An 18,789-nucleotide genomic window follows, 5' to 3' on the forward strand; every position below is an offset into this window, starting at 1 on the left:
AAAAAAAAAAGCAATAGTGAATGTTTGGTATAATACAGTGTGTAAGCTTGGCGTGTGTCCTCCAGGTGTTGTGGTGACCCAGCTGTCCGCCATCGACGCTGACTCCGGCTCTAACGGCTGGCTCATGTACCGCTTAGTAAGCGGCGCGCAGGATCGATTTGTGGTTGACGCGCTCTCCGGTGCCGTTCTGGTTGGCAACACCACCCTCGACAGGGAGGAGCGTGGATCGTACCGACTGGTTGTCATGGCAACGGATCGCGGCACGCCACCTATGTCTGGCACGGCCACTCTGACAGTCATCCTGGATGATGTCAATGACTCACGTCCCCGTTTTATAGAGCCTATAACCATGATTAATGTCAACGAGTCTACGCCGCCTGGGGTGGTGGTCGCCACGTTGACCGCCAAGGACCCCGACCTGCATCCACGGCTGGAGTATTACATCATTTCAGTGGAGGCAAAGGATGATGGCAACAATCCTGTGGAAGGCCTGCAGGAGTCCTTTGGCATTGACCTACACACCGGTTAGAAATCATTCTCATTTTAATATCCTTGATCAGGGCCGGTCCTAGAATTTTTGTGGGTATAAACAAAAACATTTTGTAGCCCCATTTCGGTCTTTAAAGGTGTTGTTTGCAACAGTGAAATTTTTCAAAGCAAAAAAAACAAAACAATAATATCACCTTTTGTTACCATTAGTGGTTTAACAAAACACATTTTAGAATATATATAATATAAAATATATATATGTATATACGTTAGGTCAGGAAAAAACACAGAGGCTATTTTTCATCCCTACAAGCCTGTTTCGCAGGTTTCCCTGCTCTTCAGGGGATTTATATATATATATATATATATACCGTAATTTCCGGACTATAAGCCGCTACTTTTTCCCCTCGTTCTGGTCCCTGCGGCTTATACAACGGTGCGGCTTATTTACGGCCTGTTCTTCTCCGACACCGACGAAGAGGATTTCGGTGGTTTTAGTACGCAGGAGGAAGACGATGACACAATGATTAAAGACTGACTTTTCATATACCGGTAGGCTGGTTATTTTGATAACGTACAGGCGAGCACTTTGTATTAATTTGCACCGTTGTATTATTTGTACTCTGCACGAATGCTGTTCGCCATGTCAAAGATGTGAAAGTTTGATTGAATGATTGAAAGATTTATTGTTAATAAATGGGACGCTTTGCGTTCCCAAACAGTCATCTATGTCCCGACAATCCCCTCCGTGGTAGCAGGAACCCCTATATACTACGGTAATTACACATCAAAACCCTGCGGCTTATAGTCGGGTGCGGCTTATATATGGAGCAATCTGTATTTTCCCCTAAATTCAGGTGGTATGGCTTATAGTCAGGTGCGGCTTATAGTCCGGAAATTACGGTATATATATATATATATATATATATATATATATATATATATATATATATATATATATATATATATATATATATATATATATATATATATATAGCCATATGATCACAATTAGGTCAATATTCTGATTATAATAATACATTTTTGGGGTTAAAAATGTGTTACAGGTGCTGTGTTTGTACGAAACCCACTCAACAGAGAGCAGGTAGCAACCTTCGAGATTATTGTGTCTGTTCACGACAATGCTAGTGAGGTTATCGACAAGTCTGGCAGTGTCCCGAATGGTAAATTCATCTTCTGTCATAAAGCTGTGAAATACTCGATACAATAATAATTTCCTTGTTTACTTTTCACTTCAGCAAGACTAACCATCAACATTTTGGATGTAAACGACAACGCTCCTCGTTTCCGGCCTTTTGGAGTTACAAACTTTACCGAAAAGATTTTGGAGGGAGCGCAGCCAGGCACAACATTGCTGTCAGTGTCAGCTGTGGACCCGGACAAAGGCCCCAATGGTCAGGTCATCTATCAACTGCTCCACCTACCACGAGGGGGTTACGTCAGACTGGAGGACCCCTCCACTGGTATGACAACACCACAGCACCAACATGCTAATATTAATCAACATCATCACAAACTCTTGCCTACATGAAGTCATATCGTATGTTAGTATTCACTAATGAAGTATTTTAGTTTAGAATATGAAACCCACTCCAATCCCAGTTGATAGTAACCGTCATTGTCTGGCAAACTTCTCAGGTAAGATTGTTGCAAACCAGACGGTGGACTTCGAACAAGTGCAATGGCTTAATTTCACAATCCGGGCAAGGGACCACGGAAGTCCTCCCAGGATTGCTGAGCTGCCCGTTTATCTCCGCATAGTGGATGTCAACGACAACAACCCAGTCTTCTTACAACCGTCATATCAGGTACTGAAGAGAAAAATAATAAAATAAATATAAAGTGATCATTGAAATAAACCATTTTATTATTTATTCATTTGATTTTACGATCATCTCATTTTGCAGGAACCTGTTTTTGAGAACGTGAACCTCGGCACCACTATTGTTCGTGTCAGTGCCACTGATGCCGATTCTGGTCTGTTTGCTGTTGTTGAGTACAGCTTGGTAGACGGGGAGGGCAAGTTTGGCATTAGACCGACCACTGTGAGTTAACTTGTGCACGACTAACCTGCCGTACTGGCACTGCAGCACATTACCCTCAGATCCCAGCAGGCACAAGACATTGATACAACGTTGATTATACATGCATGTCCTTTAAAATTTACTTTGAAACAACATTGCAAAATAGTTGTATTTGTAAATTGAGACAACGGTAATGCCCATGCATATGTGGGTTACCCACATATGCGGTCCTCTCCAAGGTTTCTCATAGTCATTTACATCGACGTCCCAAAGGGGTGAGTTTTTCCTTGCCCGTATGTGGGCTCTGTACCGAGGATGTCATTGTGGCTTGTGCAGCCCTTTGAGACACTTGTGATTTAGGGCTATATAAATAAACATTGATTGATTGACATTGATTGAATTATAAAACCAACATACATCCCTTAACAATCTTACAAAAACGGGCACTTAGAATTATCCATGATGTGTTGGTTCAAGGAGCACACAAATAGCTTATTTTTAAGGTCAAAACTGTTAAAATGTCCTGATTTAGTAGAATATTTGACAGGGCTTATCACGTTTAAAGCAAGAAGTTATCAATTGCCTGCAAATATTCAAAGTTTATTCATAGAAAGGGATGTGGGGTGTAATCTCAGGGGAACGGCAAAATATAAACACGCTTTAGCACTTAGCACAAGGAAAAGTTTTTGTGTCTCAGTCTGTGGGGGGAAAATATGGAACAGCCTGAGTGATGAACTCAAACACTGTTCAAACATTGAGCATTTTAAGAAATTGTACAAATCTAATATTTTGGTTCAGTATTGTGAGGTCTAGGCTTATTTTGAATATGAGTATGAATGACTTATATGACTTACCTATAATGATATATTGAGAATTGTAAGCACACTGTTCTGGGCAAATTAAGTTATGTGTATCCAGAAGAATTTGATAAAATGTGGTTCAGAGGAAACTGGATTTTAGTTAAAGTAACTATGTAAAAAAAGGGGGGGATTCAAAAAGTGTATACTTCTTCCCATTACACTTTTGAGATATGTTTAGTTTAATTTAATTTAATTTAATTTTCTTAATTCAATTCTCTTTTCTTTTTTGTGAAATACCGGTAATAATATTGCTATTGAGCACAAGACTGTTCAATGGAGATATGTGTGTATTTTATGTACCACATGTATGACGTGGAGCTGACTATGACATACTCAATAAACAACAATTCCCAAATTCCCACGTCGTCAAAAAGCATGTTGTTTCTTCGTTATGTGTGAGCTGCTCAACATCAGGACTTAATTCAACAAGTTCTCAACGTTGTTCTAATGTCTTGTGCCTGCTGGGATGTTTTATTCATGACTGATTCCAAAAGCTGGGAGAGGCTTAGAATCACCTCTGTAAACAATAACCGCTCAAATTTCCTTTCCAACCATTCTTCCTTGTTTGTTTCAGGGAGACATCTACATCCTCTCTCCATTGGATAGAGAGACAAAGGACCACTACACTCTAACTGCTGTGGCCCGTGATAACCCTGGCGGCAGTTCCAACAACAGACGAGAGAACTCTGTCCAGGTACTATTCTTTAAAAATGCATAGCGGGGAAAATAAATATGTGATCCCCTGCTGTTTTGGAACTTACAAAGACATTAACACATTTTGGGTAAATGTATATACATTTAAATTTATTTTGTTTTGTCAGCGTTTTAAAGGCCTACTGAAATGAAATTGTTTTACTTAAACGGGAATAGCAGATCCATTCTATGTGTCATACTTGATCATTTTGCGATATTTCCATATTTTTGCTGAAAGGATTTAGTATAGAACAACGTCGATAAAGTTCGCAACTTTTGGTCTCTGATAAAAAAAAAACCTTGCCCCTACCGGAAGTAGCGTGACGTTGTCAGTTGTTCACTCCCTCATATTTTCCTATTGTTTTCAACGCAGCTAGAGCGATTCGGACCATTACCCCATTAATTTGAGCGAGGATGAAAGATTCGTGGACGAGGAACGTTAGAGTGACGGACTAGAATGCAGTGAAATACATATTTTTTTCGCTCTGACCGTAACTTAGGTACAAGCTGACTCATCGGATTCCACACTTTCTCCTTTTTCTATTGTGGATCACGGATTTGTATTTTAAACCACCTCGGATACTATACCATCTTGAAAATGAGAGTCGAGAACGCGAAATGGACATTCAGTGCCTTTTATCTCCACGACAATACATCGGCAAAATGCTTTAGCTACGAGCTAACGTGATAGCATCATGCTTTAACTGCATATAAAACAAAAAACAAAAAACCCCTGACTGGAAGGATAGATAGAAAATCAACAATACTATTAAACCGTGGACATGTAAATACACGGTTAATGCTTTCCAGGTTGGCGAAGGTTAACAATGCTGTGCTAATGACGCCATTGAAGCTAACTTAGCAACTTAGCAACCGGACCGCACAGAGCTATGCTAAAAACATTAGCTCTCCACCTACGCCAGCCAGCCCTCATCTGCTCATCAACACCCGTGCTCACCTGCGTTCCAGCGATCGGCGGAAGGACGAAGGACTTCACCCGATGCGTTTGGCGGCCCGGAGACGTAGGAAGTCAAGGTGAGGTCGGCGGCTAGCGCGTCTGCTCTCCAACAAAGTCCTCCTGGTTGTGTTGCTGTAGTCCGCTGCTAATACACCGATCCCACCTACAACTGTCTTCTTTGCAGCCTTCATTGTTCATTAAACAAATTGCAAAAAATGTCCAGAATACTGTGGAATTATGAAATGAAAACAGAACTTTTTGTATAGGATTCTACGGGGTACCATAACTTCCGTTAAACTGACTTCGTCACGCGCATACGTCATCATACCGCGACGTTTCAGCCGGATATTTCCCGGGAAATTTTAAATGTCACTTTATAAGTTATTGGCATGTGTTGCAATGTTAAGATTTCATCATTGATATATAAACTATCAGACTGCGTGGTCGGTAGTAGTGGGTTTCAGTAGGCCTTTAAATTTCACATAAAGATCCCCATTGCCGGTTATCCACGGTGATCCACTCGAGCTGACACTGTATTACTTGTTGTGTATTACTTTTAGTCCTCCGGCTGACAAGTGGCTAGCAGTTAGTTATGTTTCTCCATACACAGGCGCTCCCTTAAGCTAATAATAATTCCCTCCATTACAGCAAATAAACTGAATTTCTTAGTTTATTTTTATTTTTTTTAATTTTATTAATCAATCCAACACAATAATACACAGTAATACAATAATAATACAATTCCAATTCCCAAACCAAACCCGGCCCGACAACATTCAGAATAGCAATCAACAGAGCAATTGAGAGAACATACAAACATGACAAAAAACTATCCAAAAGTAGTGCATTAAAAATGAACAATATCAACAACAGTATCAATATTAATAAGAATTCCAACGTAGCAGTGATTACAAATCCATCCATCTCATTTACATTATCGTCACAGCCATTTATAAAAAATAAAATAAAAAACATTTAAAAAATTAACAATAGTGTCACAGTGGCTTACACTTGCATCACATCTCATTTCTTAGTTTCCTACGTTTCATTATCAAGTAATATTATTACTAGAGGACGAGGCTAAACATGTTACACACTGAGGGCTAGTCAGCAGCAGGCATGCTAATAGCTAAGCTAACCGCTAAGCTAGCTTTAAACAACAACAAGAACAAAGTTTTAAGTAAACTTTAAGAAGTGCAGATGGAAATGTGTTTCAGCAAAATAATTAAGCATTTACTAACAGGAAATTAGTAGTAATTACAGCAAGTGATAAAAGTCTAGAGAGATAATACTATAAATAACAACTATTGGTGTGTCAGCATTGTCACAGTCAGTACACAACATGTAAGAGGAGGTTGGCTCAATCCATTAATTGGTGGTGTCGATACCACGGGTATTATCAGTATATGATCAATACTAAAGTAATTAAGTCAATATTTGTATTTTCTTTTTCTTTTTTATTAATCAATCCAACACAATAATACCATAATAATGCAATTCCAATTCCAAAACCAAAACCGGCCCAGCATCATTCAGAATAGCAATCAACAGAGCAATTGAGAGGACACACAAACATGACACAAAACAATCCAAAAGTCGTCAAACAAAAAATAATATCAACAACAGTATCAATATTAATAACAATTCTAACATAGCAGTGGTTAGAAAACCCTCATTGACATTATCATCACAGCCATTTATAAAAAAATAAAAAAATCAACAATAGTGTCACAGTGGCTTACACTTGCATCACATCTCATAAGCTTGGCAACACATTGTGTCCAATATTGTCCACAAAGATAAAATAAGTCATATTTGAGGTTAATATAACAGTTAAAACAAATTTAAATAACGGATCCCATATTCTAATATATGACTCATTATCATCTAAACTAAATGCAGTTTTTTCTACTGATATGATTTCCATAGCTTGTGTATACCAGTCAGTATGTGTTGGACTATCAAAATATATAATTTTTTTTAGTATTACCCTTTTTGTTATGATGCACATTTGTAATTTCTCAAAATCTTTTTTTGTGTGTTTTCTGTTTATGTTTACAAACTTGGGCATCAATTCCCTGTACACAGGAGGACTCTGAAGGGTAAAAACAAAACATTTAAATAAGTAAGAGATGGAAGTTTTCTATTTTCTTTTGGGGTTTTTTATGGATGAGAGAGCGGCCGTGCCAGCAAACTGAGGTTTCCTGGTTTGGTTCCTGGTTTGATTCCCGGCTTCCGCCATCCTAGTCACATTTGTTATGTATTCGGGCAAAACACTTCACCTTTGCTCCTGATGGGTCGTGGTTAGGGCCTTGCATGGGGTGAATGTGGAAATTGTGTCAAAGCGCGTTGAGTACCTTGAAGGTAGAAAAGCGCTATAGAAATATTACCCATTTGTCATCTTTTACTATTGTGTCTTGTTCTGGTGTTTTTCTAGACCCCAGGATGCAGAGACAGCAGGCTAAGTGCAAGTGAAATACATTTTTTACGGTAAAACAAAACAAAAATAGTGCAGCAGTGAAGTGCAAAAAAGCAATTAAGCACAGGAAGCATAGGGAAAGCTATGCAGCATGACGAGTTGCAAAGCAAAGCAAAATGATCCAGCCCAGTCCAGAGGAAGAAGGAGTCTGATTGGCGACTAGGGACAGGTGTGTCCTGATCGTCAATCAGGGACAGGAGAGGGAGCCAGCCCTTGGACTAAAGCAGTGGTGGCAAATGGAGGGAAACAGGAAGAGGAAACAAAAATAAGAGCGCTGCAGAAGAAATAAAACATAATACATGAAACTAATAATAACTGTCATGTGAGCTCATCAGTTCAGTTCAGTTCAGTTTATTTATTTATATAGCACATTTAAAAACAACCCCAGTTGGCCAAAGTGCTGTACAGACATAAGAAACTATTTGCTACAAAAAAAAAGGGGCACATAGTGTCACATTTACATGGTAACACGGAAGAAATAATAAAATACAATAGTAAAATATACTTTAAAAGAAGTGCAGAATATATCACCTAAAATACTCAAATGTAATAAATAGATAAAAAAAGGATAAAACAAGAAATAAAAACAACCAAGATGGGATTGGATTTGAACAACAAGGAGTAAAAATATGATTTTAGCCTAGATTTAAATTGGCTCAGAGACTGGGAGGACCTCATAGATAGTGGAAGGTTGTTCCACAGCCTGGGCCCTGCCACTGAGAAGGCTCTATCTCCTCTGGTTTTTAGCCTAGTTTTTGGGAAAGCCAGGAGGAGCTGGTCTGACGACCTCAGGGTCCTGCTGGGACAATAAGGCTGCAGTAGCTCAACAAGATAGGGTGAGGCTTCTTGGTGTAAAAGCATTTGAAAATAATAAGTAACATTTTAAAATGAACTCTAAAAGTAACTGGGAGCCAATGAAGGGAAGCGCTCACTTTGTTTGGTTTTGGTTAAAAGATGAGCAGCAGCGTTCTGCAAGCCCTGCGGGACAGCCCTGAATGACACTATTGACTTTGTTTTGATCAAACAATTGTATGTAATAAAATAGTATAAGGTACTAGTTTAAATATTGTGTTGACATTGTTAAACTTTCAATAGCACTCGCCATAAATACATTGAAACATTTACATGTGATCGGTATCGGTATTGGTATTAGCTGGTTTCGCTAATGGATGATTGTATCGGAAGTATAAAACCCTATGGGAACATCCCTATATTCTTTCAGGAGAACATATACATTTTATATTTGTTCCCCAAGCAAAACATGGCTCAGTAATGAGTGGAGGAACCATTATAGGTCAGCTCAGAGGTTAGGTGATTCTCATTGTTGGTTGCCAGGGTTGCACACATCTAAATTGGGATTTTAGTCCACTCCTTCTTACAAAATAAGTGTAATAGTTGATTCAGTGCATACATTCGATGATAAATGACCGAGCGAGAAAATTCCATCCATCCATTTTCTACAGCTTGCCCCTCCCGGGATTGCAGGGGGCAGGAGCCTATCCAGCTGCACTCGGGTGGAAGGATGGTTACTGTCATGTGCAATACCGTAATCTTTACTATACATAACTGTCCATCCATCCATCCATCCATCCATCTTCTTCCGCTTATCCGAGGTCGGGTCGCGGGGGCAGCAGCCTAAGCAGGGAAACCCAGACTTCCCTCTCCCCAGCCACTTCGTCCAGGGATCCCGAGGCGTTCCCAGGCCAGCCGGGAGACATAGTCTTCCCAACGTGTCCTGGGTCTTCCCTGTGGTCTCCTACCGGTCGGACGTGCCCTAAACACCTCCCTAGGGAGGCGTTTGGGTGGCATCCTGACCAGATCCCCGAACCACCTCATCTGGCTCCTCTCGATGTGGAGGAGCAGCGGCTTTACTTTGAGCTCCCCTCGGATGGCAGAGCTTCTCACCCTATCTCTAAGGGAGAGCCCCGCCACCCGGTGGAGGAAACTCATTTCGGCCGCTTGTACCCGTGATCTTGTCCTTTCGGTCATAACCCAAAGTTCATGACCTTAGGTGAGGATGGGAACGTAGATCGACCGGTAAATTGAGAGCTTTGCCTTCCGGCTCAGCTCCTTCTTCACCACAACGGATCGATACAGCGTCCGCATTACTAAAGACGCCGCAGCCATCCGCCTGTCGATCTCACGATCCACTCTTCCCTCACTCGTGAACAAGACTCCGAGGTACTTGAACTCCTCCACTTGGGGCAGGGTCTCCTCCGCAACCCGGAGATGGCACTCCACCCTTTTCCGGGCGAAAACCATGGACTCTGACTTGGAGGTGCTGACTCTCATCCCAGTCGCTTCACACTCAGCTGCGAACCGATCCAGCGAGAGCTGAAGATCCTGGCCAGATGAAGCCATCAGGACCACATCATCTGCAAAAAGCAGAGACCTAATCCTGCAGCCACCAAACCAGCTCCCCTCAACGCCCTGACTGCGCCTAGAAATTCTGTCCATAAAAGTTATGAACAGAATCGGTGACAAAGGGCAGCCTTGGCGGAGTCCAACCCTCACTGGAAACGTGTCCGACTTACTGCCGGCAATGCGGACCAAACTCTGGCACTGATCATACAGGGAGCGGACCGCCACAATCAGACAGTTCGATACCCCATACTCTCTGAGCACTCCCCACAGGACTTCCCGAGGGACACGGTCGAATGCCTTCTCCAAGTCCACAAAACACATGTAGACTGGTTGGGCAAACTCCCATGCACCCTCAAGGACCCTGCCGAGAGTATAGAGCTGGTCCACAGTTCCACGACCAGGACGAAAACCACACTGTTCCTCCTGAATCCGAGGTTCGACTATCCGGCGTAGCCTCCTCTCCAGCACACCTGAATAGACCTTACCGAGAAGGCTGAGGAGGGTGATCCCACGATAGTTAGAACACACCCTCCGGTTCCCCTTCTTAAAGAGAGGAACCACCACCTCGGTCTGCCAATCCAGAGGTACCGCCCCCGATGTCCACGCGATGCTGCAGAGTCTTGTCAACCAAGACAGCCCCACAGCATCCAGAGCCTTAAGAAACTCCGGGCGGATCTCATCCACCCCCGGGGCCTTGCCACCGAGGAGCTTTTTAACTACCTCAGCAACCTCAGCCCCAGAAATAGGAGAGCCCACCACAGATTCCCCAGGCACTGCTTCCTCATAGGAAGACGTGTTGGTGGGATTGAGGAGGTCTTCGAAGTATTCCCTCCACCGATCCACAACATCCGCAGTCGAGGTCAGCAGAACACCATCCTCACCATACATGGTGTTGATAGTGCACTGCTTCCCCTTCCTGAGGCGGCGGAGGGTGGTCCAAAATCGCTTCGAAGCCGTCCGGAAGTCGTTTTCCATGGCTTCCCCGAACTCCTACCATGTCCGAGTTTTTCCCTCCGCGACCGCTGAAGCCGCACACCGCTTGGCCTGTCGGTACCTGTCCGCTGCCTCAGGAGTCCTATGAGCCAAAAGAACCCGATAGGACTCTTTCTTCAGCTTGACAGCATCCCTCACCGCCGGTGTCCACCAACGGGTTCTAGAATTACCGCCACGACAGGCACCAACCACCTTGCGGCCACAGCTCCAATCAGCCGCCTCGACAATAGAGGCGCGGAACATGGTTCATTCGGACTCAATGTCCAGCACCTCCCTCGTGACATGCTCAAAGTTCTTCCGCAGGTGGGAATTGAAACTCTCTCTGACAGGAGACTCTGACAGGAGACTCTGCCAGACGTTCCCAGCAAACCCTCACAATGCGTTTGGGCCTCCCAGGTCTGTCCGGCATCCTCCCCCACCATCGCAGCCAACTCACCACCAGGTGGTGATCGGTAGAAAGCTCCGCCCCTCTCTTCACCCGAGTGTCCAAAACATGAGGCCGCAAATCCGACAACACAACTACAAAGTCGTTAATGGAACCGCGGCCTAGGGTGTCCTGGTGTCAAGTGCACATATGGACACCCTTATGTTTGAACATGGTGTTCGTTATGGACAATCTGTGACGGGCACAAAAGTCCAATAACAAAACACCGCTCCGGTTCAGATCCGGGCGGCCATTCTTCCCAATCACGCCTCTCCAGGTTTCACTGTTGCTGCCAACATGAGCGTTGAAGTCCCCCAGTAGAACGAGGGAATCACCCGGGGGAGCACTCTCAAGTACTCCCTCGAGTGAATCCAAAAAGGGTGGGTACTCTGAGCTACGGTTTGGTGCGTAAGCGCAAACCACAGTCAGGACCCGTAACCTCACCCGAAGGCGGAGGGAAGCTACCCTCTCGTCCACCGGGTTGAACTCCAACATGCAGGCTCTGAGTCGGGGGGAAACAAGAATTTCCACCCCAGCCCGTCGCCTCTCACTGCCGGCAACGCCAGAGTGGAAGAGAGTCCAGCCCCTCTCGAGAGAACTGGTTCCAGAGCCCTTGCTGTGTGTCAAAGTGAGTCCGACTATGTCTAGCCGGAACTTCTCCACCTTGCGCACTAGCTCAGGCTCCTTCCCCCCCAGCGAGGTGACGTTCCACGTCCCAAGAGCTAGCTTCTGTAGCCGAGGATCGGACTGCCAAGTGCCCTGCCTTCGGCTGCCGCCCAGCTCACATCGCACCCGACCTCTATGACCCCTGCTATGGGTGGTGAGCCCATTGGAGGGGGGACCCACGTTGCCTCTTCGGGCTGTGCCCGGCCGGGCCCCATGGGGACAGGCCCGGCCACCAGGCGCTCGCCATCGTGCCCCACCACCGAGCCTGGCTCCAGAGGGGGGCCCCGGTGACCCGCGTCTGGGCGAGGGAAATCTGGGTCGTTTGTTTTTATTTTTCATCGAGGTCTTCGAGCTGCTCTTTGTCTGATCCCTCACCTAGGACCAGTTTGTCTTGGGAGACCCTACCAGGGGTCATAAAGCCCCCGGACAACATAGCTCCTAGGATCATTGGGACACGCAAACTCCTCTACCACGGTAAGGTGGCAGCTCAGAGAGGAATATACATAACTGTAATTATCTTTAATGACAAGAAACCCCTTTTGTGAAATAAATTGTAAATCATCATTCAATCAATCAATGATCCAAACTTTATTCATAAAGCGCTTTTCATACATAAAAGAAACAAAACACTAAGTGATTTATAGACTTAAAAACAATACTCTGATGACTACATACCCCATCATCACACACACACACACACACACACACACACACACACACACACACACACACACACACACACACACACACACACACACACACACACACACACACACACACACACACACTCACACACACTCACACATTCTTGTATTTCTACCTTCTTGAGGCCTCTGAAAAATGCTTACCTATTTAGGACCACCCTTTCTAGATATATACAGATTAGTATTTACAACATTTATAATATATACAAACTATGCCAATATAAAAAAGGTAAGCTTTTGGTTATTGATTTATTTTTATTTTTTAAATATTTTTTTTGTTATTGGTTTTTAATCTTCATTATCTACTTCAAGTTATTACGATATGTCTCTATATACATATTTATATATTTATTTTTAATTAATTTTGACCAGAGGGGGCGCACTTCAAATTGTTACACACACTTGTTATTTCATATGTTGACCAGAGGGGCAGCACTTTTAAAAGCGACACACAGTCAATTTAAAAAATCTTTCCTCATTTTGATAGATTTCACCACCAGGGTGCAAATAAGACATTCTCTATTAGATGCAATGGTTTTCCGTATTGGGGCCATGATTTATGTCCTAACTTGTTCACCGGTCCTCATATAGAAGGTACTTTTCCTTGTTGATGTCTCAAGAAGGGCAGAATACAAGAACACACACACACACACACAAATGAATGCATGGCTTAGTACAGAGGAGCCAGGTGAAAAATCACTATCACAGGAGCCATCTGCACCAGGAGATCACCAGACGATGGCCATGGCCGATACAAAGCGCCCCCACAGCCATGGCCGATAATCCCTGATGCATCGGGCTTCCTCTGAGGAACGCTTGAAAGTAAAAATAATTAAACCTGGAAAATAGTAAAAACCATGAGTAGGAATAAAGGATATAAAACAAGTATTTTGAAGATAAAGAATAATCATTAAGGCGTTTGTTTGGCAACTCTGAAGTCTCAGGTCCCACACATTTTCTATGCTATTGTGTTAAGAGCCAGAGACTGTCCAGGCCACTCCAGGATCTTCTTGTACTTCTTCTTGAACCGCTCCTTTATTCCCCTGGTTTGGGTCAATCACGCTGGAATACTAATCCACCACGACCCATCGGAGACATCCACGAATGAGTCAAGTCTTTTGAGTGGCTTTTATACTGTACAAACTGCTTCAGTTGTCTTTGCATGAGCTGTGTGCCCCATGTGAGGTATACCACCACACTGGGCCACACCACACTGGCCACACATAAAACACTAATTATATCTCTGGGTTTGTGGTGTCCACAGCACGCTCCAGCTGTAGAAATATGCACTGATAACATAGGGGCTCCTATATAACTTAAGGATCGTAAGCCTGATTGTATCCTATCACTATTTTCAGGTCCTCGTCACAGTTCTCGATGTCAACGATTATCGACCCCGGTTCTCCGAGCGAGCGTTCACCACCAGCGTCTTTGAGAACGAGCCTAGCGGAACATCAGTGATTACTGTGAAAGCTACTGATCTGGATGAAGGAGAGAATGGTGCAGTACTCTACAGCATGCTGGGACCCCACGCAGGTATTATCATGATGAAATTAAAACAGTAAAACTTAAAATGTAGTGCCTACACACACAGATAACTTTCAGAAAGAAAAGCAGAAAATCTATTTCTGTCCTCTAATAAGCAGTTTGAAATAATGCATCCTATAAACATACTTATGACTGTCAAAAGAAATATATATTTTTGGCCTGTAAAAGCCTTGAAAAAATTGTGCACAATAAAGCACTTCATCTTTAAGTACCACCATAATGACCAACATTAAAATACAGTAGCTTAGTAGGCCTAAGTATTCATGAAAAACAAGGCAGAGGTTTTATTTAACTAGTATATTCAGTATTTTTGGCCATTGTAATATTACACACAATTTGAACGGTGATAACGGCTCCAGTCCCATCGTTACAATATTTACTTAAGTGATTCCTGGCGTACCACTAAATGCAGCCCGCATACCATTTGACCATGAATTCATTAAACAAGTTGAAAAACTTATTTGGGTGTTACCATTTAGTGGTCATTTGTACGGAATATATACTGTACTGTGCAATCTACTAATACAAGTTTCAATCAATCAATCAAAAAAACAGTTGTGGTACCTGCACCACAGTTTGAGAATAACTGGCATATCTTCTATTCTTTGCAATTATCTGGTCAAGCAACAAGATATCCAAACATTTTTTGGTCATCAAAATTAAATACCTAAATTCCCCAATACAGCTTTTTCACTTCCAATACTATACGGATATTGCAGCCTTCAGTATTGGCTGATACCGACATTAATTCAATACGATATCAGCAGGAATCATACATACTTGAATTACTTTGTAGTGTGGAATTAGTCTAACAGAGAACAATGGCAGGTATGAAAAATACTAACCTATTTATTATATTCCGTCTGAAATAGACTAAGATGATTTACTAAGATCCAAACACTACATGGTAAACAGCGTGTGCAATCTATAAAATAGCATGCACTATTAGTGGGCGTGTTGAAATTGTGTGTACTATACGGGGCATCACCACGGAGACACTCTCATTTACTGCAAATTCATGTTATCGTGTTTTACATTATACATGCATCAAACATGTACTACTTTTTGGGGAATTTTAGAAGCAGTCTGTCATGTCTGTGATTATGTTTTGTTTTAGTCATGTTCGGATTTGGTTTTGGACTTTTTGCGCACTTCCTTGTTTGGTTTGGTTTCCATGGTCACCCATTAGTTTTCACCTGTCTTGTCACGCACCTGTTTCACATTTCGAGTCACGCACCTGTTTTCACTGATCACGTCACTATTTAAATCTGTCTGTTTCTGTTGTTCGTCCTGGCGTCCTCACACTATTTCATCACTCTGCTCCATGTCTTGTCACAGTTCTTTACCAAGTAAGTTGTGTTCATTTATGCCACAGTTAGTGTTTATGTTTTATTGTTCATAGTTTTTGTGCCCACGTGCATGTCTTTTGTTTCATAGTCAAGTTTGTATTTCCGCCTTTGTGTGCGCCTTTTGTTTGCTTCCTTTTTTTGTAGTTTATTAGTGTTAAAAAAAATAAATAATGCATTCAAACTCACGTTTGGCTCGCGCCAACTTTCCGTTGCCTTCTGGAGAAACAAAACCCAAGAACCCAGTCGTGACAGTAGGACGCCAGCATAACAGTTTCTCCAAACGAAAGTTGGACAGTTTTGACGAGGCAGCGTGGGAGGTCCTCCGCGCGATGGAGACCGAGACGCTGCGCTTTTCCCCCAGGGAGCGCAGGGGGATGATGTGGGGGAATGGAGGCAAGCTGGTGCCGATCGGCGCGTCGTTCCCGTCCCGGAAGCGTCGCCAAGGACGAGGGAAGACTTCCGCGAGCCGGCAGGACACGCCGCTCCCACAAGCCCCTCCCCCTCCGGGCGGAAGCAAGCAGCAGGCAGCCCGGCGTCACCCTGATGACATCACAGCTCAAGATTTTTTTTCTCTGAACTCTTTTTCTTGTGATCATTCACCTCCAGCAAAAGACTTTAAAAACATGATAAGACATTATCAGGACATGTTTTTACAAATAAGATCCTGTCAGTCACAGTCACCCAGTTTTCATGCCCCGCCCCCCAGAACTCAAGCCACGCCCAAGTCACACAATTATTTTTTTTCACCCACTCAATCCCAGGAAGAAAGACTTTTTGGACAGTTTGGAGGGGAAGATTCTGCCCCCCTCCTGACCTCCCTCCACCCACCCCAAAAGACGGTTCCAGACCACAGGGATCGCGTCTGGGATCTGCTCCTTGAGGGGGGGGCTAGGGCTGGGGACTGTTCAGGTGGGGTCGCTTTTCGTCACGCCAAGCCACAGCCTCCAGCACGACCACCACCACCACCAGTATTTCGTCACGCCAAGCCACAGCCTCCAGCACGACCACCACCACCAGTCTTTCGGCCTGCTAAGCCGCAACCTCCGGTTCGGTCTCCAACACCAGTTTTTCGACCTGCCAAGCCACAGCCTCCAGCTAGGCCACCTCCACCTGCTCCACGCCCAACTCCACGCCAAGCTCCACCACGCCAAGCGCCACCAGTACCTGCTCCACGCCAGGCACCTGTCGCACCTCCACGCCAAGTTCCGCTACCTGCTCCACGCCGCCAAGCGCCACCAGTACCTGCTCCACGCCAGGGACCTGTCGCAGCTCCATGCCAAGTTCCGCTACCTGCTCCACGCCGCCAAGTGCCGCCAGTCGCAGCTTCACGACGCCAAGTGCCGCCAGTCGCACCTCCACGACGCCAAGTGCCGCCAGTCGCAGCTCCACGACGCCAAGTGCCGCCAGTCGCAGCTCCACGACGCCAAGTGCCGCCAGTCGCAGCTCCACGACGCCTAGTGCCGCCAGTCGCAGCTCCACGACGCCTAGTGCCGCCAGTCGCAGCTCCACGACGCCTAGTGCCGCCAGTCGCAGCTCCACGACGCCTAGTGCCGCCAGTCGCAGCTCCACGACGCCAAGTGCCGCCAGTCGCAGCTCCACGACGCCAAGTGCCGCCAGTCGCAGCTCCACGACACCAAGTGCCGCCAGTCGCAGCTCCACGCCAAGACCAAGTCCAAGACCCCTCAAGCCAAGACCAAGTCCAAGACCCCTCAAGCCAAGACCAAGTCCAAGACCCCTCATACCAAGTCCAAGACCCCTCAAGCCAAGACCAAGTCCAAGACCCCTCAAGCCAAGACCAAGTCCAAGAACCTTCAAGCCAAGACCAAGACCCCTCAAGCCAAGACCAAGACCCCTCACGCCAAGACCAAGACCCCTCACGCCAAGACCAAGACACACCACGCCAAGACCAAGACACACCACCCCAAGACCAAGACGACCAAGACTGCCAAGACTGCAAAGACTGCCAAGACTACCAACACCAAGACTGCCAAGACCAAGACTGCCAAGACCAACACCAAGACCAACACCAAGACCCACGCTGCCAAGACCAAGACCCACGCTGCCAGGACACGCCACGCCAAGCTTTGCCGCCCGACGCACGACGCCAAGCTTCGTCATCTGCGACTGCCACGTCGACGAAGTGCCTGCCTTCTCGTCGGCCATGGATGTGGCCAGTCTATGGGCGTCCGCCACGCCAGGTACGCCGACCTCCTCGTCGGCCACGGATGTGGCCACTACCTGGTCGGCCGCCACGCCAAGTGCGCCCACCTCCTCGTCGGCCATGGATATGGCCATTCCCGGGTCGCCCACCTCGTCAGGTACAGCGGCGGTCTACGTGTCGCCGCCACCTGATCCTGCCCCGGTGGATTCGGGGACACCTGGTCTGGCGACCCACCGCCATGTCCCCCTCCCGCCCTCCCATGACTCTCGATCCTGCCTTGTTTTGCTTGTTTTGGACATCTGGGATCTGTCCGTAGGGGGGGGGGGGCTCTGTCATGTCTGTGATTATGTTTTGTTTTAGTCATGTTCGGATTTGGTTTTGGACTTTTTGTGCACTTCCTTGTTTGGTTTGGTTTCCATGGTCACCCATTAGTTTTCACCTGTCTTGTCACGCACCTGTTTCACATTTCGAGTCACGCACCTGTTTTCACTGATCACGTCACTATTTAAATCTGTCTGTTTCTGTTGTTCGTCCTGGCGTCCTCACACTATTTCATCACTCTGCTCCATGTCTTGTCACAGTTCTTTACCAAGTAAGTTTTGTTCATTTATGCCACAGTTAGTGTTTATGTTTTATTGTTCATAGTTTTTGTGCCCACGTGCATGTCTTTTGTTTCATAGTCAAGTTTGTATTTCCGCCTTTGTGTGCGCCTTTTGTTTGCTTCCTTTTTTTGTAGTTTATTAGTGTTAAAAAAAATAAATAATGTATTCAAACTCACGTCTGGCTCGCGCCAACTTTCCGTTGCCTTCTGGAGAAACAAGACCCAAGAACCCAGTCGTGACACAGTCAGGCAGTGCATCTATTCACATTGACACCATTTTTTTTTTTTTTTTAACGTTGAATGTGCACTCATTGGAGAAAGGCTGCACTTTTTTACTCCGCTTGTTTAAGACGCAAAAAATGCATGGAAGAAATATTTTAATAATATATATATTCTATGTGAAAAAAAAAGGTCATTAAAAAAAAAATACTAAAGGACACCAAAACGCATCAATT

The 18,789-nt window shown here is 44.7% G+C and overlaps 1 protein-coding gene across 1 annotated transcript in view; it reads left to right on the forward strand.

The window, feature by feature from the left end:
• Positions 1-317: 317 nt before the first annotated feature.
• The window catches only part of LOC133657370 (cadherin-23-like), a 46,179-nt gene continuing 27,707 nt past the window's right edge, over positions 318-18,789 (forward strand). The window contains exons 1-7 of the mRNA XM_062058628.1: positions 318-524; positions 1,557-1,673; positions 1,749-1,973; positions 2,149-2,318; positions 2,418-2,555; positions 3,969-4,088; positions 14,034-14,211. Of these exons, the coding sequence (XP_061914612.1) occupies positions 350-524; positions 1,557-1,673; positions 1,749-1,973; positions 2,149-2,318; positions 2,418-2,555; positions 3,969-4,088; positions 14,034-14,211 (1,123 nt within the window). The 5' untranslated portion in view covers positions 318-349. The remainder of the gene's footprint in view (positions 525-1,556; positions 1,674-1,748; positions 1,974-2,148; positions 2,319-2,417; positions 2,556-3,968; positions 4,089-14,033; positions 14,212-18,789) is intronic.

Source organism: Entelurus aequoreus, linkage group LG09 (assembly GCF_033978785.1).
Source record: "Entelurus aequoreus isolate RoL-2023_Sb linkage group LG09, RoL_Eaeq_v1.1, whole genome shotgun sequence".
Lineage (NCBI taxonomy): Eukaryota > Metazoa > Chordata > Actinopteri > Syngnathiformes > Syngnathidae > Entelurus > Entelurus aequoreus.